Source organism: Notechis scutatus, chromosome 10 (assembly GCF_049901735.1).
Source record: "Notechis scutatus isolate UNSWTSFEM ecotype Mainland chromosome 10, rNotScu1.2, whole genome shotgun sequence".
Classification (NCBI taxonomy): domain Eukaryota; kingdom Metazoa; phylum Chordata; class Lepidosauria; order Squamata; family Elapidae; genus Notechis; species Notechis scutatus.
The window spans coordinates 1483337-1509395 of record NC_142018.1 but is presented as its reverse complement, the minus strand read 5'-3'; the positions used below and the strand labels follow the sequence as shown (position 1 = coordinate 1509395).

General features: G+C 43.2%; 1 protein-coding gene across 1 annotated transcript in view; it reads right to left on the bottom strand.

Annotated features, from left to right (window-relative positions):
* LAS1L (LAS1 like ribosome biogenesis factor) overlaps positions 1–26059 on the bottom strand; it is a 40657-nt gene that overhangs the window by 2963 nt on the left and 11635 nt on the right. The window contains exons 8-13 of the mRNA XM_087971952.1: positions 23229–23338; positions 19873–19958; positions 18659–18865; positions 7492–7633; positions 5934–6319; positions 797–941 (exon numbers count right to left, since the gene is read on the bottom strand). Coding sequence (XP_087828078.1) covers positions 797–941; positions 5934–6319; positions 7492–7633; positions 18659–18865; positions 19873–19958; positions 23229–23338 — 1076 coding nt within the window. The remainder of the gene's footprint in view (positions 1–796; positions 942–5933; positions 6320–7491; positions 7634–18658; positions 18866–19872; positions 19959–23228; positions 23339–26059) is intronic.

Below are 26059 nucleotides of genomic sequence, written 5' to 3'. Positions count from 1 at the left end.
GTGCGCTTCTGCTTGTTTGCGAGAGCAAATGCTGCTAAGGATTCAAATAAAACCTCAAAGCAGATGACAGTGAACGGAAAGAAGACAAACAGAACAAACAGAATCTCATCTGAAACCAGTTCAGAGAAAATTCCTTTATATCTATATATAGCAATAGCATTTAGGCTTAAACAGGTAGTCCTCGACTTACAATCACAACAGAGCCCAAAATTTCTGTTGCTAAGAGACATTTGTTAAGTAAGTTTTGCTCCATTTTATGACCTTTCTTGCCACAATTGTTAAGTGAATCACTGCAGTTCTTAAGTTAGTAACACAGTTGTTGTGAATCTGACTTCTCCATTGACTTTGCTTGTCAGAAAGTCTCAAAAGGTAATTACATAACCTTGTGATACTGCAATTGTAATAAATATGCGTCAATTGCCAAGTGTCTGGATTTTGATCATGTGACCATGGGGATACTGCAATGGGCAAAGTATGAAAAGGGGTCATAAGTCACTTTTTCAGTGCTATTGTAACTTTGAAGGGTCACTAAATGAACCATTGTAAGTCAAGAACTATCTGAACTTCTAACCGAGGAGCTCAGAACATAATTATATTTTTCCCTTTTTATTTTAATAGTAGCCCTTAGAGGCATCTCAAATTGAGAGGAGCAGGCAAGAGAGGCCAACCACCCCAAAGCCTTCCTCATTAATCCTTACTAAGACTGGACTAGCCTCCCTCTTCCTTTTTCCATGAGGTGTAACATTAACTCTTCTCCAACAATAGAAATTTCCCCAATCTCTAGGGAAATACTCACACATTGTTGGGGGAATATTTCCTGTCTCCATTCTCCAGTTGGTCAAGAGCCGACATCATGGTATAGTTATCCACTAACAGGGTATCGGGATCATCCGTTTGGCCAGGTAGTTTTCCCAGAGGAAAATTTCTCCATTTCAGTTCATCTGTGGGGGAGGGGAGGAGGGAATGGATGGAGCTTAGCAAGATCAAGCATAGCCAATGATGGATAGAGCTCACTCAGGAAGTCATAGGAGCTGAGTTCAAACACTGCACTGAGCCAAAAGGGGACAATCTACAGCAGGAGTGTCCAATCTTGGCAACTTTTAGACCTGTGAACTTCAACTCTCAGAATGCTCTGATACCATTGGAAATTGAGGAAGGTTGGCTTTCTGAAACGGTCCCATCTTGGAACCAAACCTTTTCAATCTAATCCATGGTGTGGCCTAGTTGGAAGGACAGACGGAGTCACAGCCATCCGAACATGATGTTCCATATGACAGGTCCTCAGCAGAGAAGCTGGGGTCCCCCCTGGGTCCCACTAGGCGACTTATTTGAGAGATAAACCATGCCAACTCTGCTGGATATTACAGAAAAAGCAGAGACAGTTGGAAAAAGGAGGTCCTACAGGTAATCTAATTGGGGATAGGCCTGAACGGATAGGTTTTCTACATATTGTTAGAAGCATGGGTTATCAACAGCAGGCTGTTCACCACCTGGGAAACCTAAACGTCTAACTGCCTGAGAGATATAACAATATGAAGTTATCAATTCCACACCCCCAAGCTCCCTTTGTCCAATAGTAACTTAGATATCTTGGAGCAGGTGTGTCAAACTTTATTTCATTGAGGGCTGCATCAGGGTTGTGATTGACCTTGGAGGGCCGGGGAGGCGTGGCCGGGGGGCATGGCCAGGGTGGGCGTGACAGCACTCTGCCAGCCAAAACGTGGCACAGGGGTTAATTACAAAATGTGGGCTTTGCTTTGTGACATCCAGATCCAGCAAGCAAAGGGTGTGAACTGCACAGAAAATACACTTCTGTTTGGTTATGAAGAAATATCCTCAAAATCAAATGTAGACTGACTTTTAGTTACACCCTTCCCAGCAAACAGCAAATTTTGAAGCTCCAAGTAAAGAGGATTCATTTTAGGATGAGTAACCACAGTTTGTATGTTGGAGGTTCCTAAAGGAATGCTGGGAAACTCTGTATTTTAAAGAACATTTGAGGGAGGGCCTTTCTCTGCCAGAGGCTGTAGAGACCTGGCACCAATCAAAACATTGTTTGTGAAGCAACTGACAGGGTAAGCTACTAGTATATGAAAATAAGAGCAAACTCCACTCCCTTCTAATACTTACGATGTTACCCAGTTTGGTAATAAAACATCTGCAAGAAAACCATCAAGCTTAGAGAGCACCAAGGACCCCACAGTTCAACCCTGAGCTACAAATATTCTTTTCTATTGATAAACACTTTTTGATTAGAGGGACTCAGACCCAGCCTCATACGAGATGGCTCCCAGTGGATTTCATTCTAAATTTTGATATGATTTCTGTAAATAAGGAATGTAGAATTATAATGGCTGAGCATTTGATCCTCATACATCAAAAAAACGCAAAGCTAAGGGATAAACAAATAAAAACCAGATTTGAAAAAAGAAAAGGCTCAGGAAAGAAAAAGAGAGAAAGTGTAAGAAAGAAAGAGGAAAAGAAGGAAAACCAAAAAAGAATGAATTCCAAGTTTCTTTGGTACAGATATAAGTAAGTAAGTGTGTGTGTGTGTATTTGTTTTCTTAAGTTTTCGCGGGTACTTACATTTATGGCATTCAGCTTTGTTTGGGTATTTTCCCACGTCATTGTAGTTGTGCTTTTAAAGTTGTAGCAACGTTTCGACAGAATCTCATCTGCCATCATCAGGCTTCTGTATAGTGTTCATCTGTGAGTCAGACTTTTACAGTGGTTTCAGATTTAAATTTGGGGCAGCCTATTGTTGTGCCAGAAGAAAAAACCATTCTGGCACAGCAATAGGCTGTCCCGAAATTTAAATCTGAAACCACTGTAAAGTCTGACTCTGAATGACTGCTATACAAGCCTGATGATGGCAGATGAGATTCTGCTAACGTTACTGCAACAAAAACACATGTGCGGAAATACAAACAAAGCTGAATGCCATAGATAGATGATAGATAGATAGATAGATAGAGATCGATCTTTGGTTATTCGGGTTTTCTCCCGCGTAAGATTGGAAGTATCTAGGCAACTTGATGAAGTCTCATTCATCATCTTCAGGCTTGTGTCTTCGGCTCTGTGCTTCTCAGAATCACTCTGAGAAGCACAGAGCTGAAGACACAAGCCTGAATGATGAATGACGATTATCCATGTTTCTCACATAATAAGGCCGGGCCTTATTTTTTTGACCCCGAAAAACCGGCTAGGCCGTCTTTTGGGGTGACTTAATTTCCCCCCTTGCATCCTCGGGTGGGCGGGCGGCGACAGCTTGGATGTTCGGAGACCTTCCGCCACCGTTAATTTCCCTTCTCCCTCTCGGAGCACGTCGGCGTCTTTCCCTCTCTATGTATGAAAGAGCTCGCCTCGCTCGGAGCGTTTGGCGAAGCACACGAGTTTCGCAGTCGGAGAGGGAGGCGGCGGCGAAAGGACGCGCGGCAACGGCAGGATGCTGCAAGTCAGGACCTTGCATTGAAGCAGCCCGGGGGCACGTAGCCACCTCCCTCCAGTCCACCTTGAGGATTTGCCTTTTGTTGTTGGTATACTTGGCTTCAGGCGCTCCTGTGGCCGCCTTCCCTTTGCCTTGAAGGTAAAGTGAATTATTTTAAAACCTCCGCTCATCCCGCCAGGGCGCGGCAGAGCCGTATGGGCTGGGCAGAACCAGGAAACACCCCGGCTTGCTTTCCCGGCTCTGCCCAGCTCGCACTGGCTCCGGCGCGGCCCTGATGGGATGAGCGGAGGTTTTAAAATAATTCACTTTACCTTCGAAGGCAAAGGAAGGCGGCCACAGGAGCGCCTGAAGCCAGTGTCTCCTCAGGGCTCCGGTTGCAGGGAGGAGCCCTGACTGGCTGCACGTGGCTGCACCAAACGTCACGGCGTTGCTGTAACGCTACGGCAGCAAGGGAGAAGGGAAATTAACGGTGGCAGAAGGTCTCCCGATATGAAGTGCTCCACCAACGCAGGCAGCACCATATCCGGGCATGCAACAAAGTACTTCCTAATGGCAAGCCCCCCCCCCGCCATTCCCCCCCCCCATTTCGCATGTTTAATATGGGCCTTAATTTGGGGGGAGGGGCTTAATTTGATTTTATGCCAATAAATCATGCTGGGGCTTCCTATTGGTGGAGGCCGTATTGTTGGAGAAACACGGTATTATTTTCATAATCCCATATCTAATTATCAAAACCCAGATCAACTTTTAATTTCAGTTTCTCACAAAAAGTCCAGTAATGGTTCATATTGCTTTAATCACTATTTATTAAGGAAACCACAACTGATTTATTTAATTGCACCAAACTCTAAATAAAACAGGAATGGAAAATCCTAAAAGTCTAGACCCATCCTTCTTAATTTTGGCAACTTTTAGGTGCATGGACTTCAAATGCCAGAATTACCAAGGCAGCATTAAGTCTTAAATTTGCCAAGACTGAGAAATGCTGATCTACAAATATGGCCTTTTCCATTCCTCTTTTATTGGTTCTTACTCATTTATGAGCAATCATAATGCAAAATCCTCACTCCAACCCCTCCCCAGAACAATCAAAATGTAAAATCCTCACCCCATCTTGGAGCAACCACAATTCCCTCACTAACCTGCTTTCCACAATTGCCTGAGTGCAGGGCAACAAAAGAAGATCATGTTTTAAAAAAAGTGCAATCAGACCTTCTAACTTATTGGGTAAAAAGATCTCGCGAAGTTAGAAGATCTGATTGATTATTATTTTTTTACTGGTAGTCCCACGGTCTTCTGTTGTTGCCCTGCACGCTGGAGAACAGAGCTAGAAAGCAGATCAGGGAGGGAATTGTGGTTGCTGCAGGATTTTGCAGGAGGACGTCCCAGCTAAAAACAGGGCATGGCCTGTGCCTCATTTTCGCTAGCAGAGGCACCACAGGCCAGTCCTTGGGCAAGGTTTCTTTTTTCCTTTCCTCACAGGTTGGCCCCGCGGGCCAGATCTAAGCACCCCGCAGGCTGGATCCAGCCAGTGGGCCTTGAGTTTGAAACCCGTCTTAGAGGATGGGCAGGGTCTTATCCCTTGTAGGAAAAGAGAGAAAGGAGAGAGAAAGAAAAGAAAGAGAGAAAGAGGGAAGGAAGGAAGGAAAAAGGAAAGAAAGAAAAAGAAAGAAAGCTTACTTACCCATGTTACTTTACCTCCTAAGAATGCACAACCCTATTCCCATCTAACTTCACACCAGTTATGATTTATTTTGTTCAGTTCAAATAATAATGGTGATTTGTGGTTTAGCAATGTTCAGAAGCTCCCACCTTTATTTTGTTTTTTTCTGAGCAGCAGATCTCCAAGGTTTTAGGTAAGTTACACATATTACATGGAAACACCAGAGATCAACCTTTGGAGACATATGGCCTCTTCCTCTAGACCAGAGGTGGGGAACGATGGTCCCTTTCTGACTTTATGAGAAGTTCAACTCCCAGAATTCCTGAGCTCAGAAAGGGCTCATCTCCCCCCCCCCCACAGCGTGTCCTACCTTTTGGTTTGCCTGGGCCACGCTGAGTAAAGAGAAATTGTCTTGAGCCGCATATAAAATAGATATTATAGTTAATATATATTATATACATATTACATAATATAACAATCTTACTTTATTTTTTATATTTTTAGAACATCTTGTGAGGCCATATTACTAGGTGTCCAGGCCCAGAGGGAGCCCGTGAACTGCATATGATTGCTCTCGACTATAGACAGATGCTCTTAAAAGGGATATCCCATTAATCAAAGGCAATTATTACGGGGCATAGTTTATCTAAGCTCTATGTTCCTTTCCTCCTCCCCTTTGGCATTCCTCCATTTTTGCTCCTTCCAACCACAGAATTATTTATACAAGACTTTCAGGGATGGACTAAGCAGCACTCGGGCCCATTTTTTGCCCTTAACATGCCAAACATGCTAACTCCCAATGGATTAGAAGCCAGGTTTTACCTGAGCCGACTTGCCAGACTGCCCCCTGAAGAGCTTTTCTTTTTTCAGCCAAAGCTGCTGGGTCTTCCAGGAAAAAAGGTTCTTGCTGTGACGGTGACTGGGTGTACATCTCTTCTTCCTCCTCCTCCTCTTCCAGTCCTTTCTCTTTCACCGTTCCTGGCAACACCTCTGTCCGCCATGTTCTCTTCAATAATTCGTGGGCAGAAGCAGCAGCAGCAACATTGACCTTCAGCAAGCTCTCCACAGTGTAAATGGGCTGCTTGCAAACGTCCCGTGTAGAACCAGAAGTGGGAAAAGCACCATCTTCTTGGGTGTAAATAGAGGTCAGGTAGAGGAGCTTCTCCTGAGCCTCAGCTGGCAATGGGGGCTCCATACTCAACAGGATACTGGCAAACAAAATCAGATTTGTACAGGTAGTCCTCGAATTACAACCACAATTTAGGGTGACAAGTCAAACAGTTGTTCAGTGGGTTTTGCCCTATTTTACGACCATTCTTGCCACAACTGTTAAGTGAATCATTTCATGTGTTAAGTTAGTAACATGGTTGTTAACTGAATCTGACTTCCCCATTGACTTTGGTTGTCAGAAGGTCGCAAAAGGGGATCACGGGTGACCCCAGGACACAGCAACTGTCACAAATATGCCATGCAGCCAAATTTTGGTCATGTGACTATGGGGATGCTGCAATGGTTGTAAAGTGTGAAAAATGGTCATAAGTCACTTTTTTCAGTGCTGTTGTAACTTTCAACAATCACTTAATGAACTGTAGAAAGTCGAGGACTAACTGCTAATATGCAGTTCACAAAGAAAGGGAAACTCAATTATTACTATCTTAAAGGGAGTTCCTTGCACTGGTCATCTGTGCTTCCTGACCCGTTACCAGTCAGAAATCCATACAGGTAGTCCTCGATGTATGGCCACCATTGAGTCCAATATTTCTGTTACTAGACAAGGCAGATTTTAAGTGAGTTTTGCCCCATTTTATGACATTTTTTGCCACAATTGTTAAATGAATCACTGCAGATTAGTACCATGATTGTTAAATGAATCTGTCTTCCCCATTGACTTTGCTTGTCAAAAGGTCACAAAAGATTATCACATGACCCCAGGACATTGCAATAATCATAAATTTGAGTCAGTTGCCAAGCAGCCAAATTTTTATCACGTGACCTTGCAATGGTCATGAGGAAAACAGTCATATGTCACATTTTTCAGCACCATTTTAACTTTAAATGAGTGGTTGTAAGTCGACTACCTGTGTTCAAGAACATTCTTGCAAAATGAATATTTAGCATTGCTAGGTTCTGGCACTTTCTGAACCTTTCTTATTGGCTCAATGACTGAAAAAAAAAAAGTGAAGTACTGATTGAGCGAAACTCTGCTGATGGACTCTGAGAAACAAGCCTCTTTCTAAGATCTTCCAGATTTTAATTTGGGTCTTGAAACAATGAAAACCAAAATGAGGAGATTCAAAACTTGCCTTCCTGCCACTTTCCTCTGCCCCAGAACCACAAAAGCCACCTTGTGGCCCCAGATCCACTCTATTGATGTACTTACAGATGCAAAAGGTGAGGACTGGCCCAGCAAGGCGCATCTAGGCAATCTCTGAGAAGCTTCAGCCACTGTAATGAAATATGGTGATGGAACAATCTCAAGCAGCTTTGTTTCGTCTTGGTTTTGGAAGACTTTAACTTTTTTTCTTAATCCAGAATCATGGAAAGAAAAGAAAAACAATAAGGAAGCCTCTCACTACCAAACTCAAGAAAAGCTTAGAGGTGAAAATGATACAGGTTGAAGTTCAGATGTCACAAACGTCAGTTGCATTGGTGTGTGCTGCATTGGGTCACTCCCCAGTTCCGTCTATAAAATGGAAGCAGGGAAAGGAGACAGGAGCATGTCCATTGACCAAAGCTGATCAATGTCCAGTCTAGCATTCATACTGTACACTTCAGAACTGAAGAAGCTTCTTGGATGTGAAGCGAAACGCCTTCAAGGAAAAACCAAGAAAGTCCAGTTGCCTTTTGAAAAAGCACCTTTGGGACAACCATGACCTGGATAGCTGAGAATCTCCACAGAAATTCACTTTCGTGTTTCAGTAAGGATTTGTTCAGTTAATCATGGGTGTTACTTAGGGTTCACACACACTGGGTGAGTGCGGGCAACATACTGAACTACCAACTAGACTTCAACACTTCAGTCTAGTGCTGTGAATGTCCAACTTTCAATTTGGTACAAACAGATGATCACAATTTTATGGATTGGTAGGTTAAATGGAACAATAGTGGATGCTTTCCAAAGCATGTTCAGTGTTCAACCTGCTTTTGGTGTATAAAGGTAAGTCCTTAACGTACAACCACAATTGAGCCCAAAATTTGTTTTGCTATGTGAGACATTTGTTAAATGAGTTTTGCCCCATTTCTCGCTACAATTGTTAAGTGAATCACTGCAGTTGTTAGGTTAGTACCATTATTGTTAAGTGAATCTGTCTTCCCCACTGAATTTGCTTATCAGAAGGTCGCAAAAGGGAAACACATGACCCCAGGACACTGCAACGGTCATCAATATGAATCAGTTGCCAAGCATCCGAATTGTGATCACATGACAATGGGGATGTTGCAAAGGTTGTAAGTGTGAAAAACAGTCAATCACTTTTTTTCAGTGCCATTGTAACTTCAAAACAGTCACTAAATGAACTATTGTAAATGGAGGACTACTTGTAAAATATTGCTAAAGCAGCAATCAGGAAGCTGCTGAGCTGGAATGCTTTAACTAATACAATTGCAATTGAGGCATTAATGCCAGGTTTATTTTTAAAAACACAGCAGTTAATTTGGAAAAATCATGAGCAGAAATGATTGGAGATGCAGAATACTTTTTGAGGTTTCAGAATATTGAGGAAAAGGGGGAAGACATTCCTGAAAAAATGTCAGATGCACTGGAGGTAAGCAAGCAGGAAATCCTCGCTGGAATAGACGAAATATTTAGAATACACAGATCATAATCCAGTAAAAGTTGTAAGGAAAGGGGAAAAAAAAGAAAATTGAGATGGACATTGAACCAAGAAATACTGCAAGATAAGGAATTTATACAAAGTATGGAAAAAGAACTGGACTTTTTCTTTAAAGAGAACAGGAAAGAAGAGACTTCTTTGCAAACTGTAAAGTGTATACCGGGGGATTAGTCATAACTTACATGGGAAAGAAAAACAACAAGAAGAAACAAAATAAAATATGTTAGAAGAACATAAAAGATTAGAATTAGGACTACAGAAAGAACCACAAAAAAGAAGTTGAAAAATCAAATAGCATAAAATGAACCTATTAGAAAAAGAATTGGCACAAAAAATCAAAAGTGTAAAACAAAACTTTTTTGAAAATGCGAATAAACCAGGAAGATGATTGGCATATAAACTGAAGGGGGGGGGGGGGAACCTGATACATTGACTAATAGATGAGAAAGGGATCCTTTATTATCAAAATGAGGATAAAAAAAATAATTCAAGAGTATTATGGGAAACTGTATGATCAGGAGAAAATCCCTGAAAACAGAATACAACAATACTTGGAACAATCTAAATTTCCTAAAAGTATCTGAAACTGTTAAAGTCATGCTGAATGAATGAATAACTATGATGGAATTGACAGAAGCAATTAAGAGACAAAAGAATAATTAAACGCCAGGGCTCGATGGGCTACCGACATAATTTTATAAACAATTACAAGATACATTAGGCCCAGTTATGTTGGAAGTTCTGCTAGAAAGGAAAATACCAAATTCATGCAAATATTACTCTTATACCGAAAGATTACTCAAATTTAATACAGATAAAGAATTGTAGGCCAATATCCTTACTGAATGCGGACTACAAAATATATGCTTTAATAATAGCAGAGAGATTAAAAAGGATTTTGAATGAATGTATACATGCAGATCAGAATGGATTTTTGCCAAAGAGGCAGATTAAAAACAATATGAGAATGATTTTAAAGACATTGGACTATTATGGAATCCTGGAAGACAAATGGCATTGGTTTTCCTAGATGCACAGAAAGCATTTGATAACGTTAATTGGCAATTTATGTTATTACAATTAAAATGCATGGACTTTGGGGAGAGATTAATATGATTAAAGCAATATATCACAATCAGATACGGTGTTGGTAAATGGGGACATGACGGAATTTCTATACAAAAAAAAGGCACAAGACAGGGATGTCCACTATTCCCTCTACTATTTATATTGACCTTGGAGTGTTAACTAGAAACATTAGACAAGATGAAGAGATAAAAGGAATGGAAATTTAAAAAGAGAAATACAAGTTACAGGCCTTTGCTGATGATTTGGTGTTTATATTAGAAGTCCCACTAGAAACTGGACCAAAATTAATTAAAAAGATAGAAGACTATGGGGAAGTTGCAGGATTGAAAATAAACAAGAAAAGACAAAAATATTAAGATTAACAATCTTACAAATACATAGAAAAGAGTGCTGATGTAAAAAATTGATATATAAATAGTTAAGAAAATAAAGTTCTTAGGGATACAACTAACAGCAAAATGTGTAACGATTAAAGAGGATAATTATATGAAACTGATGCAATAAATCAAATTAGATTTGGAGAAATAGAAAAATTCGCAATTGTTGGTGGCGGAAAGAATAGCTACTATAAAAATGAATATTTTACCAAGATTATTATATTTATTCCAAACAATACCAATCAAATGGGAAAATATTTTGAAGAATTAAATAAAATAATATTAAGATATATTTGCTTAGGGAAAAAAGCAAGATTAAGTCTGAAAATGTTGCAAGATTCTAAAAAAAAGAGGGGGCTTTGGGTAACCAGATTGGGAATTATATTATCAGGCCTCGATACTTACATGGGTGAAAGAATGGATAAATTTGGGGCATAAAAGACTATTAACTTTAGAAGGATATAATCTTCAATTAGGTTGGCATGCTTTCTAAGTGTATGGGAAGTATAAGAAACATAGCTATTTCCAAAGACTATATTAAAAATGCATTGCTATCAGTATGGGTAAAAATTAAAGAACAACATTATCTGAAAATACCAGTCTGGCTTTCCACAATGGAAGTATTGATACATCCTAATGCCATTAATATAAGATATAAAGACATTTTGAATGAAAAGAGGGAATTAAAAACTAAGCAAGAACTCAATAGTAAAGGGATGGGTATAGCATGGTGGCCACAAATGCAGATACAATCTCGATATGAGAAAGACACTAAAATGTTTTAATAAAGAATTAACAGAATTGAACTAGATATTAACTGGAACGGATGAAAAATTAATAAAGAAAATATATATTTATTAAGTAACAAACTGGAAAGTGAACAAGTAAAAGAGACAATGATAGTTTGGGCTAAAAAATTTGAATATGCAATAGAACTGGACAAATGGCAGAAATTATGGGATAGAAATGTTAAATTATCTATGTCAACTATGTCAAAGAAAATGTACATAAAATATTTTACAGAAGGCACTTTTCACCCACAAGATTGGCAAAAATGTTTAAAGAGGTCTGCTAAATGTTGGAAGTGTAATCAGATACTTGGTTCATATCACCATATGTGGTGGACATGCCCCAAAGCTAAAAAATATTGGATGAAAATGGGCGTTGGTTCTTACCTGACACGCCATTTCTCTGGAGCCGTGAGGATCATCCAGAGAGTGGGAGGTGCTTCAGTCTCGTCGTTGATGGCTGAGCTCAATCACTGAGAACGCTCCGCCCTCCATCACGTGGCTCTCTTGCGTTCCCCAGTTTGCGTGAAGAGCGAAGATGAAGAGAAGGACGTTGCTCTGCTCTCCCTATGCTAAATAGGTCATTGGCGAAACAAGGCCCCACCAGACGGCAATTAAAGGGTGGGGCTGGATGATCCTCACGGCTCCAGAGAAATGGCGTGTCAGGTAAGAACCAACGCCCATTCTCCTGAGAGCCGTTCGGATCATCAGAGTGGGACATACAAAGCTTGGCTGTCCTAGGAGGGACCCCGTCTGGTCCTGCAATCTCCGAGGTTCCCTGAAGACTCGCTGGAGGACTCGCCTACCAAGCGAAGCCTCCGCCGAGGCAAGGTGTCAATCTTATAGTGTCTAATGAAAGGAGGGGGATGCCCAAGTGGCTGCCCGACAAATATCAGAAATTGGAGCCTGGGTGGCCCAAGCCGCCGAGGTGGCTGCACTTCTGGTGGAGTGTGCTGTGATCCCCCTGGGTACCGGCAGTGCCTGGGACAAATAAGCCTTGGAAATGGTAGCCCTAATCCAGCGGCCGATGGTTGGCGGAGACACTTTGTGGCCTAAGGATTTGGGCTGGAAGGAAAGGAAGAGAGATTCTGACCTCCGGAAGGGTTGGGTACGCTTAATGTAAATCGTAGGGCCCGTCTTACGTCCAGTGAGTGCCAAAGCTTCTCCCTTTCCCGCGAGGGATTGGGACAGAAGTTCGGGAGTATGAGTTCTTGAGCCCTGTGAAAGGTCGAGTTAACCTTGGGCAGGAAGGTAGGGTCCGGTCGGGAGGACCACCCTATCGGCATGAAATATGCAAGGTCCTTCCTTACCGACAAGGCTGCTAACTCCGATATGCAGCGGGCGAAGTAATAGCTACCAGGAATACCACTTTGAATGTGAGGAATTGGAGAGAGGCTTCCCTGAGAGGCTCAAAGGGTTGCTTAGTCAGAGACACCAGGACCTTGTTAAGGTCCCAGGTAGGGTGTCGGTGTATGGTTGGGGACACAGGTTGGTGGCCCCCTGAGGAAATATGCCCGAATACGGGGTGGTGGGAAAGGGAACCCAGGTTATCACAGTCAATGACTGTGGATAGCGCTGCGACCTGGCCTTAGGGTGTTGAGGAAAGCCCTTTCCTCAGGCCCTCTTGGAGAACTCCAAGACCTGAGCTATGGAAGGTGACAGCGGGTTGATCTGGAGACCATGACACCACTCGCAGAATCCCTTCCAAGTGGCGTTGTATATGCGGGTTGTTGAAGGCCGCCTGGCGCTAAAATGGTCTCAATAACTTGGTGGAAAACCGTTCTTTCCTTAGCGTTCCCGCTCAACCTCCAAACGGCTAACTGGAGCCACTGAGGGTCTGGGTGTTGAAGGGGCCCCTGGGAGAGGGATATCCTGGTGGGGATTCTCCAGGGAGGGGCCACCGATAAGTTGCGGAGGTCCGCAAACCAGGGCGCCTGGGCCAGAAGGGTGCTACTAGAATCAGCTCTGCCCTCTCGGAGATGAGCTTCTGGAGAACTCTGGGAACCAGGGCTAGAGGCGGGAAGGCATAGAGGCCCTGTGGGCCAGGGGCAACGGAGGGCGTCGTGATTCTCGGCCCGTGGGAGGGTACCTGGAGAAAAACCTGGGGAGTTGCGTGTTGAGTGGGGAGGCGAAGAGGTCTACTAGCGGGAGACCGAACATTCTGGTCGCTTCCCTGAATAGTGACGGGTGGATGCGCCATTCGGACTGGTCCACCGTGGTCCTGCTTAGCCAATCCGCTTGGGTGTTTGAGTCCCCTGAGATGTGTTCGGCTCTGAGGAGAGGAGATTGCGCTCTGCCCAACGGCAGAGGCGTTCGGCCTCCCTCATCAAGCGGATGGACTGTGTGCCCCCTGACGGTTGGCGTGAGCCTTGGCGGTGGCGTTGTCCGTGAGTATGAGGACATGCCGCCCGCGTACTTGGGGAGAAACTGCGCAGGGCCAGGAAGATGGCGTGGGCTCCAGCCAGTTTATACTGCACCCCGTTCTACCTGAGACCATGTGCCCTGAGTTGAGAGCGAGAGGATGTGGCGCCCCATCCGGACAGGCTGGCATCTGTGGTAAGGGTGAGGCGGTGGGGCTCCTTGATGAAGTGACCCTTGTTGATGGTGGGGCTGGTCCACCAGAGGAGAGATGTAAGGACTTTTGGAGGTACCTTGACTGTGGCCTTTGAGGTGCTTCTGCCGGTCCGCTGGAATGGGAGCAGGAACCATTGTAGGGGTCTAGCGTGTAAAGCGGGCCCATGGAACAATGGAGATACAAGAAACCATTTTACCCAGTAATTTGGACAATTCTAAAATTGTAACCTTCCTGGAGCGTCTGATATGCCTGACGGCTTCCTGGATACTAAGGAATCTCTCGGGGAGAGAACACCTTACCCTGCACTGAGTCAATGACAGCCCCAAGTGGGAGATCCTTGTAGATGGGGATAGTTGGCTCTTTTGCCAATTAACTAGGAAACCATGGTCTTGGAGGGCCGAGATAGTAACCCTGATGTCCCTCTCTGCTTGGGGTCTGGAGGGAGAGAGGATGAGGATGTCATCCAGGTAGCAATGGAGGCGGACGGGAGATTCCTGAGATGAGCCGCCAGGGCCGCGAGGACTTTAGTGAAGGTCCTCGGGGCAGAGGCTAACAAAGGGAAGGGCGACATATTGGAAGTGGCGGTGGTTGTAGCAGAACCTGAGGAATTTGAAATGGGAGGGTCGGATTGGAATGTGGAGGTAGGCCTCGGAGAGGTCTATGGAGGATAGCCAGTCCCCTTGGCGGATGCTGAGGAGGATGGACTGCAGGGTGTGCATCTTGAACCTGCGATAGACCAGATAGACGGTTAAGGCGTTTAAGGTCCAAGATGGCCCTCCATCCTCCGGAGGATTTGGGGACTACAAAAGGTGGGAGTAGAACCCCTGCCCCGCTGGGAGGTGGGGCAGGTTGAATGGCCTGTATTTGGAGAAGATGATGGATTGCTGAATCCATTAGGTTGCGTTGATGGGGTCCCTTGAGGGGGACGCAGAAAGAAGTCAGGGGCGCTCTTGAATTGAGGCGTGAGGCCGAGTCTGATGGTATCACGGACCCAGGTATCAGAGGTGGAAGAGTCCCATCGGTTGGCAAAGTGCTTGGCGTCTGCCGATGGGAGGGAGGGCGGGATCTATCTCGCGGAAGGGCCTCCCTCCTGAGCCCCTGAAAGGCGCCTGTAGCCGCTGCCCCTCCTGTTCCTATCGGCCGGATCGGTTCGATCCTGGGGCTGGAGCGGTCGGGAGGAGGGGGTCTCGAGTACCTTGGCGGGAAGGAGACTGGTAGAAAGGGCGGGAGGAGCCTCTCCGAAATGGCTGGGGCCTCTAGACTCTGACCTCCGAAACAGAGGAGGGAGAAATTTTCTCTTGCTCCGGGTTTCAGATAGCAAGGGTCCAGAGCCGTGCCAAATAGTTTGTCCCCTTTTATGGGGGCAGTAGCCAGCTTAACTTTGTTTTTAACGTCCGCCTGCCAGTGTTTAAGCCAGAGCAGGCGGCGAGCAGTGACATGGGGCGTTATTGCCCGGGCAGAGAATTTGACCGCATGGAAGGTGGCGTCAGCAGAAAATTCCGCCGGCCGTCAGTTTTGCTATGTCCTGGTGAGCCCTTGTGTTGGAGGGGGAACATGTTGCTTCAGTTGCGAAGCCACCGGATCGAGGATCTGGTGAAGAAAGAAGCCGCAGTGGCTGATCTAATGGCCCAGGAGTCCGCTTGGTGAGCTCTACGTGGGCGAGCTCGGACCTCTTGTCCTCGGGTTTCAGAGCCTCTAGGAGGTCACTGGGGAGGACGAGGAGGCCAACCCAACAATGGGCTCATCCACCTCGGGGTGTTGAGTAAGTCACAGAAACTCGACTCGAGGTTAAAGAACCTCCTGTCCAGGCTGGATGGGGCGGGAGGGGCCTAGTAGAATTCAGTTGATTTGAGACCAGGTCATGAAATAGGGGTGGGCCGGGATTACCTCCGCCTCCACCATGGGTTGACTAAAGATGGCGTCCTCCTGACCTTCTGCCGGGAGGGAGAGCTGAGGAGGTTTGCACCGACAGGCCAGAGATGTTCCTGGCTTTGAATAAAGGGATTTAAACATGTGGGGCTTGAACAGGCCCGCAACAGTGGGTTGGTCCGGGGTGAGACCCTCATCCTCGGACATGTCCCCCTCCATAGGATCTACCTCCGATAGGGGCTCCTCTTGTTGCATAGACCCCATTCCATTTCCTCTTCCCCCAAATTGGTCTAGATACTCTATATCCTCCTCCGGGTCCCTTTCTGGGAGAGGACTGCCTCCTTGAGAAGGTACCTGACCACGAGTAGGGTCTGATCTGGCGAGGACCTCATTGATGGTGGGTGCGTGTTCGGGCGCCAGTGAGGGGAGTAGACCTGGACATCTGTTGAAGGCCCTCTGCTATCCCTGGCGAATGGCCCGTTCCATCAATGCCTGTATGTGCGCAGGGATCTCGGATGAGGGCCTCCTCCTGGCGAAGACCAGCGGCCGTGGGCGTGAAAGTAGCTTCAGGAGGCTGTCTGGTTGATGGGCCGGGAGCCTGGTGTCCCTGGGATGGGCTGCGCCTGGAGACGGAAAAACAATCTGGAGGAGGGGGGTCTGGAGGTAGAAGGAGCGGAGGGTGCTGGAAGTACCGGTTGTGTCTCTCTGGACCGCCTGTCAAATTCCCTCTCGAGAGCCCTGTGACGTCGTAGGGCGTCTCTCTGAGAAGCCTTAGAGGTCTCCTTAGGTGTTTCCTTAGGAGTTTCCTTAGCCTGTTTGCGCAGGTGGTAGGATTTGGATTTGGCCTTCAAAGAAGGGCCTTTGGTGGGAATGTCATCTGCCATTGTACAAGAAAGGACAGTAATACAGTTAAAGGCGGTTGGCTCGCCAAGGGTTCGACCTACAACAAAGGTCGGGTGTCCTTTCAGCTGGCCCACACCCCTTTTGGAATTTAGATGTATAAATTCTGTAATATAGATGTTGAAATAATTCTTAATACTTATCTGCACAAGCAGGATAACAATCCAATGAGACTTGGAATGCTAAGGTACAATATCAATAAGAAAAAAATTACAGGAATAAACTCACTCAGGTCTATCTATATGCAGTATAAATATAAACCTATATATGAGGAAATATCTAGACCTGCATACAGGCAGATATTCCAATGTCTATTAAATTAGAACTATTGTTAATATTCTTGTTCTAATATTATTATTAGTAATATATGATTATTATTAATATTATTATTATTATAATTATTATAATTGTAATTATTAATATTATTACTCTATTAATGAAAGATTGCCAATTATCCGAATTAAACGCCTGAGGCTGGAAGAGGCCTCTGGCAGCTGGAGCTCCCAGGCAACAACCGGGAGGGATAGGCTGCAATCACTTGCCCTGAGCCTGTTGCGGGAAGCCAACAATTACTAAATTGTACCAATTAGCAAAGGCCCTACAGGCTGAGAGGCCTGTGCTAGGGCCGTTACTTGCAGCGCTATGAGGCCTCAATCTTTTTATTTTATTTTTTTAAAGATGGCGCCCGCCACGTGGTGGCGCCCTAGGCGATCGCCCACGTTGCTGAAGTCCCGGGCTGCTCAGGGCAATGAAGTTTTTACTTCTCCGGCCTTAAAAGAGGCCGAGGAAGCCAAGCAGTAAGTTTCGCCCCTTCTTAGGGCGGCGGCGTTGCGGTGGGGGGATACCAGCAGCACTTATCAGTGCGATCAGTAAAGCTGCTGCAAGCGCAGCGGAGAAAACGGCAGGCAAGAGATCAAATTGGGGGAATTGCGCCGAGCGCGAAAGTCGCCCGTTCTACAACCCCTGGGAGCGAAAAAACGCGCTCCCCTTAAATCCCCAGTCCTGCGCCAGAAGGCTAAGGAAAATAACTTGTTTTTCTCTATAAATATTTCCAAACCTGAGAGCAAGTCTTGGATCGGCCAAGGAGTGAAATGCACAGCCTAGCCAGCGGCTGGCGCAAACTGGGGAAACGCAAGAGAGCCACGTGATGGAGGGCGGAGCGTTCCTCAGTGATTGAGCTCAGCCATCAGCGTAGACTGAAGCACCTCCCACTCTCTGGATGATCGAGCGGCTCTCAGGAGAATACATACTTGGTTGGAAAAAATGATAAAGCAGCATATAGATTTGAAACCAGAAATATTCTTATTGGGCATCCTGCCGGAAAAGTATGATAAAAGAAATATATCCTTAATTTTACATGTATTAACTGCAGCCAGAATTGTATTTGCACAACAATTGAAAAGCGATGAGATCCCGACAGATTGTGAAAATATCATTGTAAACAACTTATGATTGCCTAAAAATACTTGTACCCAGACAACATACTGATTGATTGAAATTGATTTTTACATGTTACATAAATAAAATAAATAAAACATGAAAAAAAAACCATAATGTGCAGCCAAAGGACAGACTTGGTTGCTGATCACACCAGAATCTGGAAACCTGTTGTCCACTTGTTTTGCCTTTTCAAGACAAGCTTTCAGAATACAGCTTGCTACACAAATGTGATAAAAATACCACAAACATATTCACAAAATGTACTGGTATTTAATGCACCCTTTGCTCAATTCCTGTCCTGATAAGGATAACTACAAAGAATGTTATCTTACATCTTTGCTAAATTACATCGTACTTTAAGTTTTTTGTATTTTCATGCATAAGTGAGGATATATTTTTGCAGAACACAAAAGCTTTCATTTTGGAGCATCATGCAACCTGTTTTTCTGCTAATGATTTTTCCAAATTAACTGCCACGCTTTAAAAAAAATTGTCATTCACACCTGATTTTGAGCTTTTCTTCTATTTCTTTTGCGGAGATTCCATGAAAGGTCGTGCAAATAAGATCAATGGGAAAACATGACTAGTCCTCTAATTATGTTTGTCATCAACCCTCACACTGATAAGGAGAATAATGCTAAGTGAAAATCTTGTCTGAACACCTCCCAATACTTACTAACTGGCAAGTTAGCCTTCAGAATTTTTGCAATCCAGTTGATGAGGTACTGAGACCGAAGTGACGAAATCCTTGCGTGCGCCTTCAAATCATCAAACATTTTCTCCAGTAGAGTCTGAGTGGAATGTTTGGAGTGCAAACCTCTAAGCAGGGGCTGCCAGAAACGAAGAAATGCTGGAGGGATCTTAAAATCCCACTTGTGAGTTTCTACACTCCAAATCACAAGACAAAAGACGGGCGGGGTAGAAAAATAAAAAGTGAATATTATATATGAACAATAATACCCTTTCCTCAGTGTCCTTAAAGATTAGAAAATTAAAATTTGATATTAATTCCTTGGGGGACAAGAAAATACAACCATAATAAATATTCCTAGTTTTAAAGAGAGAGAAAGAAGTGTAAGGACAAACATCAACAAATAAGTGACTGATAATTTAAAAAGGGCAAGAAAAATGAAATAGATGAGCTCTTGGGCAAACATTTTCTTGGAAGATAAATAATTTAAAAGAGTTGCAATTGTAAAAATAATTTAGGATGACTGGGGGTCAGAGGGCATAGACCAGGGTCTTCAAACCTGAGAGCTTTAAGACTTGAGGACTTCAACTCCCTGAATTCCTCCTCCAGTCATGTTAGCTCAGGAATTCTGGGAGCTGAAGTCCACAAGTCTTAAACTTGCCAAGTTTGAAGACCCTTGGCATAGACCACCAACCAATCTCAGTGAAGGAAAACAGATAAGTTACTTTTTCCTTGAATTTTTGAATTCTTCACTAGCATGAACAGTTTTTCACTATGTAGAGCATGATTTCTTTCTATTATTTGAGATGTTATCCAAGGGACCATTATTCTCTCTTCCAAACTGCCTGAAAGTTAAAACCTACAGGAGAAACGTTTCTGATCGTGTCCCACTATCAGAGTCCTGCTGATCTGGTAAAGAGTGTTTGGTAGTTTCAGATGATTAAATTAAAATTAAAACCCATACCTTTAGAAAATCAGTCAAAACCTGGAAATCCTACCAATTTGAAGCTTTGGTTTTTATCTTAACAAACCGGTCCTAGTAATCGCTTTGAGCATTTGAATGGAATGGCCATACTGCGCAGACAATTAAATTGATTGCCAGGATCCAGTGCAGTTAATCTACACAGATTTTGAATGGCCAATGGTTGGAGAACTTTGCTTGTTTGACCAAGGAAAAAAAAGCAACTTGATACACCAACCTTGAGGAGGAATATTCAAGATCTGTAAAGTGTCAGCAGTTGGAATGAGAAAGCCATCTTCGAGCAACGTCTCAGCCACAACTTCCCTATAGGAATTGTAAAGCCCAGTGAGTATTTTCTAGGATCTTCCACAGCATTATTATGGTTGCCATATTATGATTAATATCTAGTCAGCTCGATATTCAGACTGGATTTGGCATTCCCCTAACCCCCCCCCCCCCAATCTATTGAGTCCTTCCCAGAGATCTTCGACAGACTGATGTCATTGTTTAATAATATTAAAGGTACCATCACAGGATTTAAGCTACTCCCAAGTAAAGCTGCCTTTTGCAATTGACTAATGCCAGTGGCGTACCAGTTGTTTTGGGATTGCACCCTACATGCCTATCAATAACTTTGCTTTCTTTTGCCACAGTTGTTCTCTTTTTGCAGGTTTTTCTATTTTGCTATCTTGTCCTGTTCTGTCTCTTCTATTTTGCTGTCTCTAGATTACTGCTACATCCACTATCCAGACATTTTGAACTTGTTATTGACAATATTGACAATTGGTATTTAGTAAATTGGTATTCATTTCTGCTGAATTTCTCCTCCCTTCCTTTACAGGTAGTCCTCGACTTGCAACCGTTCATTTAGTGACTGAAGTTACAATGGCCCTGAAAAAAGTGACTAATTACCATTATTGACACGACAGTTGCAGCATCTTCATGGTCATGTGATCAAAATTCAGATGCTTGGCAACTGACTCATATTTATGATGATCTTATGAGAAGCAAAGTCGATGGGGATAGTCAGATTCACTTAACAACTTTATTACTAATTTAACTGCGCCGACTGACTTAACAACTCTGACAAGAAAAATCGTAAAATGGGGCAAAACTCACTTAACAAATCTCGCTTAACAATAGACATTTTGGGCTTAGTTGTGTTCCTGGGTCGAGGACCCCCTGTATTTTAGAAGGGATTTTCTTTATACATAAAGCCAATATATTTGGACACAGTTATTCTTTATCACTGTACTGAAAAACAATGGGATTCACATTGCTGGTTCTTTGTGTTTTAAATTTGCTAGCATATTTTGGACTGGAGACTCCAAAAAGGAATTAAGGAGAGCTATATATCCTATAAATTTCTTTGCTCTATACCACAACAGCCAGGCTGTTTTTTTCCCCATAAGCAATTTAAAACCTGCTAATTTCCAAAACCACTCTACAAAGAATTAGGATGTTTTTTCCTTTACATTTCCAGGACTTGAGGAAGTTCACACTTTGTCAAAGTCCCTCAACCAGGAAATCCAGCAATGTATTGCAAAATCACAAGGTGATGCGAGAAGTTTAAAAACCTCCGAGGATTTCCTTCCTCTTTCCTTTCGTACAAACAGAAAGTATTGATGCTGAGTAGCTAGGAAGATGAGTTTGGCTGACCAAAACATGCTGGCCTTGCCGTGCTTATCAGCAAATCTGCTATGTATACTGCAGAAACCTTTTTGTATAAATTATATGTAACCTGCTCCCTTACCCAAATGAAAACAATGAGTTACTTCTTACAAGGCCATTTCTATCTAAAGCAAGGATGTCCAACCTTGGCAATTGTTAAGACCTGTGGACTTCAACTGTTCATTTAATGACCGTTCAAAGTTACAACGGCACTGAAAAAAGTGACTTATGACCGTTTTTCACAATTATGACATTTGTAGCATCCCCATGATCACGAGATGAAAACTTGAATGCATGGGGATTGGTTCATATTTATGATGGTTGCAGGTCATATGTTTTGTGACCTGACTAGCAAAGTCCATGGGGAAGCCAGATTCACTTAACAACTATGTTACTAATTTACCAACTGCAATGATTCACTGAACAATGGGGGCAAAAAAAGTCATAAAATGGAGAAAAACTTCTGTTTCACTTAGCAACAGAAATGTTGGGCTCAACTATGGTTGTAAGTTGAAGACTACCTGCAATGTGTTTTAAGTCATTACAGGCAGCCCTCAAGCCTATATCCATTCGTTTAGTGACTGTTTGAAGTTACAACGATACTGATAAAAGTTCAGACTGGTCCTCACACATGACGATTGTAGCATTTCTATGGTCACGTAGTCAAAATTTGGGACCTCACTGGCATGGAATAAGATGGTTGCAGCATCCTGGGGTCATGTGAATACCATTTGCAACCTTTCTAGCGATTCTTCCAACAAGTAAAATCAATGAGAGAAACCCGATTCACTTAATGACCACATGCTTCACTTAACAAGTGTAATTTGTTTAATGACCACAGCAGAAAAGGCTGTAAAATCAGGCGCAACTCACTGAAATATTCAGTCTTATATGCCAAATTTCTACTGCCAACTCTGCTCTCTTCCATTTCATTGACGCAACCCTGCACGTGGTTTGGCTGCATTTGTATTACACACAGAAATGTTCCTAAGTGCATTCTAACTGAACCTAAAATCTGAAATATGTATTTATAAGGCAAAATGACAAGAGTAGAGTAGAGTAGAGTAGAGTAGAGTAGAGTAGAGTAGAGTAGAGTGGGGTAGAGTAACAGAGTTGGAAGGGACCTTGTAGGCGGTCTAGTCCAACCCTCCACCCAAGCAGGAGACCCTTCACCATTTCTGACATATGGCTGTCCAATTTCTTCTGAAAGCTTCCAGTGATGAAGCTCCCACAACTTCTGAAGGCAAGCTGGTTCTCACTGTCAGAAAATTTCTCCTTATTTATAGTTTGAATCTCTCCTTGATCAATTTCCATGCATTATTACTTGTCTAGCCTTCAGGTGGAAAATAGGTTGACCTTCACCTCTCTGTGACAGTCCCTAAAATATTGGAACACTGCTATCATGTCTCCCCTGGTCCTTCTCTTCAGTAGATTAGCCATGTAGAGTACTGGCAACTGTTCGTCGTGTGTTTTAGTCTTCAGTCCCCTAATCATCTTGGTTGCTCTTCTCTGCACTTTTTCTAGGGTCTCAACATCTTTTTTATTTTATGGTGACCAAAACCGGATGCAGTATTCTGGGTGTGGTCTTACTAAAGCTTTATAGAATGGTATTAGTACCTCAGAGAGTATTAGTACCTTGGAGAAAATGGACTTCTAAAAAGCCTTAAATAGGAATCTACCTCTTCCTGTATGGACATCCAGGCTTTGAGGATAAAACAGCCTGTATTGCTTCAGTCAGCACTCTCTGAATCTCGTATTTTTTTAAAAAAGGAAAAAAGTAGCACAAAAGGAGAAGACACAACAAGACAAGACATTCTCTTCTTACTTCAGTAAGGTTTTTACTTGCAGGGATATTTTAAAAAAAAACTACAAGGGAGATTGTTATGGCTGACTCAGAAATTCTAAGAATTGAAATCCACCAACCTGTTCTCTTGTAATAAATCTTTCATTTGAGCCACAACCCACTCCACCTCTGAAGTAGCTATGTTCCAAATTCTGCAAGCTTGATTGACATCTGGCTGCTGCCTGAGAACCTAAGGCAACAGTGAAGAAGCAGCACATCAATCAATGGACGGGATTGGCTAGATTCACATGTTGGGTTAAAGCAGTGGTGGTGAACCTTTTCAGCACTGAGTGCGGAAATGGGAGCTCGGCTTGCCAGCACCCACATGTGCACCGGCCACCTGGTCTTCCATTTTCTAACACGCATGTGTGCACAAAGACCAGCTGGCCAGTGCACACATGCGTGCCGGGCAGCTGCTCTTCTGGTTTCCAGCGCTCATGCGTGCCAAAACCCAGAAGAACAATGGGCAACGGCTGGCGTGCCCGGAGAGATGGTTCTGCATGCCATTTCTGGCACATGTGCCATAAGTTCGCCATCATGGGGTTGTAAGTCTGTTTGGGGCCCAGTGTTGTACATGAATTGCGCCAGCTGCCTTACGGACAGGATGTAAGTCATTATGACAATCAACTTGGAAAAACTGTTGATTCCAACAATCAATCAGATTAGGAATAGAAAAGACAATAGGAAGAAATTGAAAGGAATAAAACATCTGTACTCATAACTATTCAAAATAAATATAAATCTGGTTCAAAGACAAAAATAGACCATACAAATTAGGTGTGCATATTTATAACATGACAGTCCATTTAGAATTCAAATACAGGTAGTCCTTGACTTACAACAGTTCGTTTAGTGACCAAAGTTACAATAGCACTGAAAAAAGTGACTTATGAGTTTTTCACACTTATACCGGTTGGCAACTGACCCATATTTATGACAGTTGCAATGTCTCAGAATCAGGTGATTACTTTTTGTGACCTTCTGACAAGCAGTCAGTGGGGAAGCTGGGTTCACTTAACAACCACATCACTACCATTACAACTGCAGTGATTCACTTTACAACTGTGGCAAGAAAAGTCATAAAATGGAGGGAAATTCACTTAACAACTATCTTAGCAACAGAAATTTTCGGCTCAATTATGGTCGTACGTTGAGGACTACCCCTATTAGTTTAATTCCCTACATTACTTTTGTTGCCACTTCTGTTTGTGTCCAAGAAACTTAATTACCAGGACTGTCAGTCACTTTGATTTTTTGAAAACACAGCTTTATGTTCTCAGTGATGGCATCTTTCCACCTAGCCTTCTATTTCTGCAAGCATAAGGGTTTTTTCCCAGGACTCATGCCTTTACCTGATGCATGCAAGAGTTCAGCTTTAGTTTTGCAAAAACTGCTTCCAACGAGCAGTGTGGTTAGCAACTCATGTGTTCCAGGTCCAAGATATTCTCAACCAGCACCGCATTTCAAGAGCAATGTTTTTGTCACAGTCTTTTTGATGGCCCAGCTTTTAAAGCTACATTTGTAGCTGGGGAAAACCTTGCAGGATCCAATCTGGGTAGGCCACCGGGACCAGAGGTTTAGTCTTCCAGGCTTTTGGTCTCTTGCTGCAGCCCATTGTCAAGGAACACAGAATAGCCCAAAGCATGCATTCTGCTAGAGAGAGATTCCCTGAAGAATCTCCAGCACGGGTCCGAAAGCTCAGAAAAGGAAACCTCTGGTCCCAGTGACCGACCCTGATTGGCAACACTATCCAGGGACATGCATGTTTTCCCTTCCTTTGTGGGGGAAACCTTATAAACATTCGTTTTTGGTTTGATGTCTATGTATCTTAATTTTCAATCTAGATCTGTTGTAGCCTTTATCTCAAGCAAGGACACCTCTTTATTTCACGGCTCTAGTCATCATCCCTAAGAATTTTTGAGCTTACTACTATTTCAACTCTCTGACTCTCTGCATTAAGTAGGCCCTGCCTATTGACATAAAGTTTTCTAAAAAACAACAACACCCCTGTTGAGCAGCAGCTTGATGTTTACACTAATTTCTTTCATTTCCAAAGAGATTCCTTTTCCTTGTGTCCAACCACATATATCAGATTGTTGATATATAGCAATGTTAATTCCAATTTCTTTTAATCCAATGTTGATATATTCTGCATATGTTAAATGGACAGTGGGACAATATGCACACTCCTCTTCCTATTTTAAACCTTCTAGCTGCTCTATATGTCATTCTAACAAAAGGTAAGTGGACTTTCTTTGTTTTTCCTTGAAGACGTTTCACTTCTCATCCAAGAAGCTTCTTCAATTCTGACTGAATGGTGGCAAATGGAAGGATTTATATCCCTTGAAATTATCTGATCATTAGCACTAAGGAATATAAATTATAATATAAACGTCTTCAAGGAAAAACAAAGTCCAGTTGCCTTTTGAAAGCATGCCTTTGGGACAACCATGACATGGATGACTTAATCTCCACAGACATTCTAACTGTGGCTTTCTGAACAAGAAATCCATTCTCTGAACTTCTGTAGAGATTCTCAGTCATCTAGGTCATGGCTGTCCCAAAGGTGCTTTTTTCAGGAGGCAACTGGGTTTTGTTTTTTTTCTTTGAAGACGTTTCGCTTCTCATTCAATAAGCTTCTTCAGCTCTGACAGGATAGTGGGGAAACAATCCTATCAGAGCTGAAGAAGCTTCTTGGATGAAAAGCGAAACGTCTTCAAAGGAAAAACAAAAAAGTCCAGTTGCCTCCTGAAAAAAGCACCTTTGGGACGTTCTCTGAACTTACTTCTTCCAATTCCAGGAATATTGGAAGATGTGGAAAAAGTATCAGGTAGCCCCCAACATAGGACCATAATAGAACCTGCCATTACAGTCATATGTCATGATGGTCACATGACAACCTGATTTTACT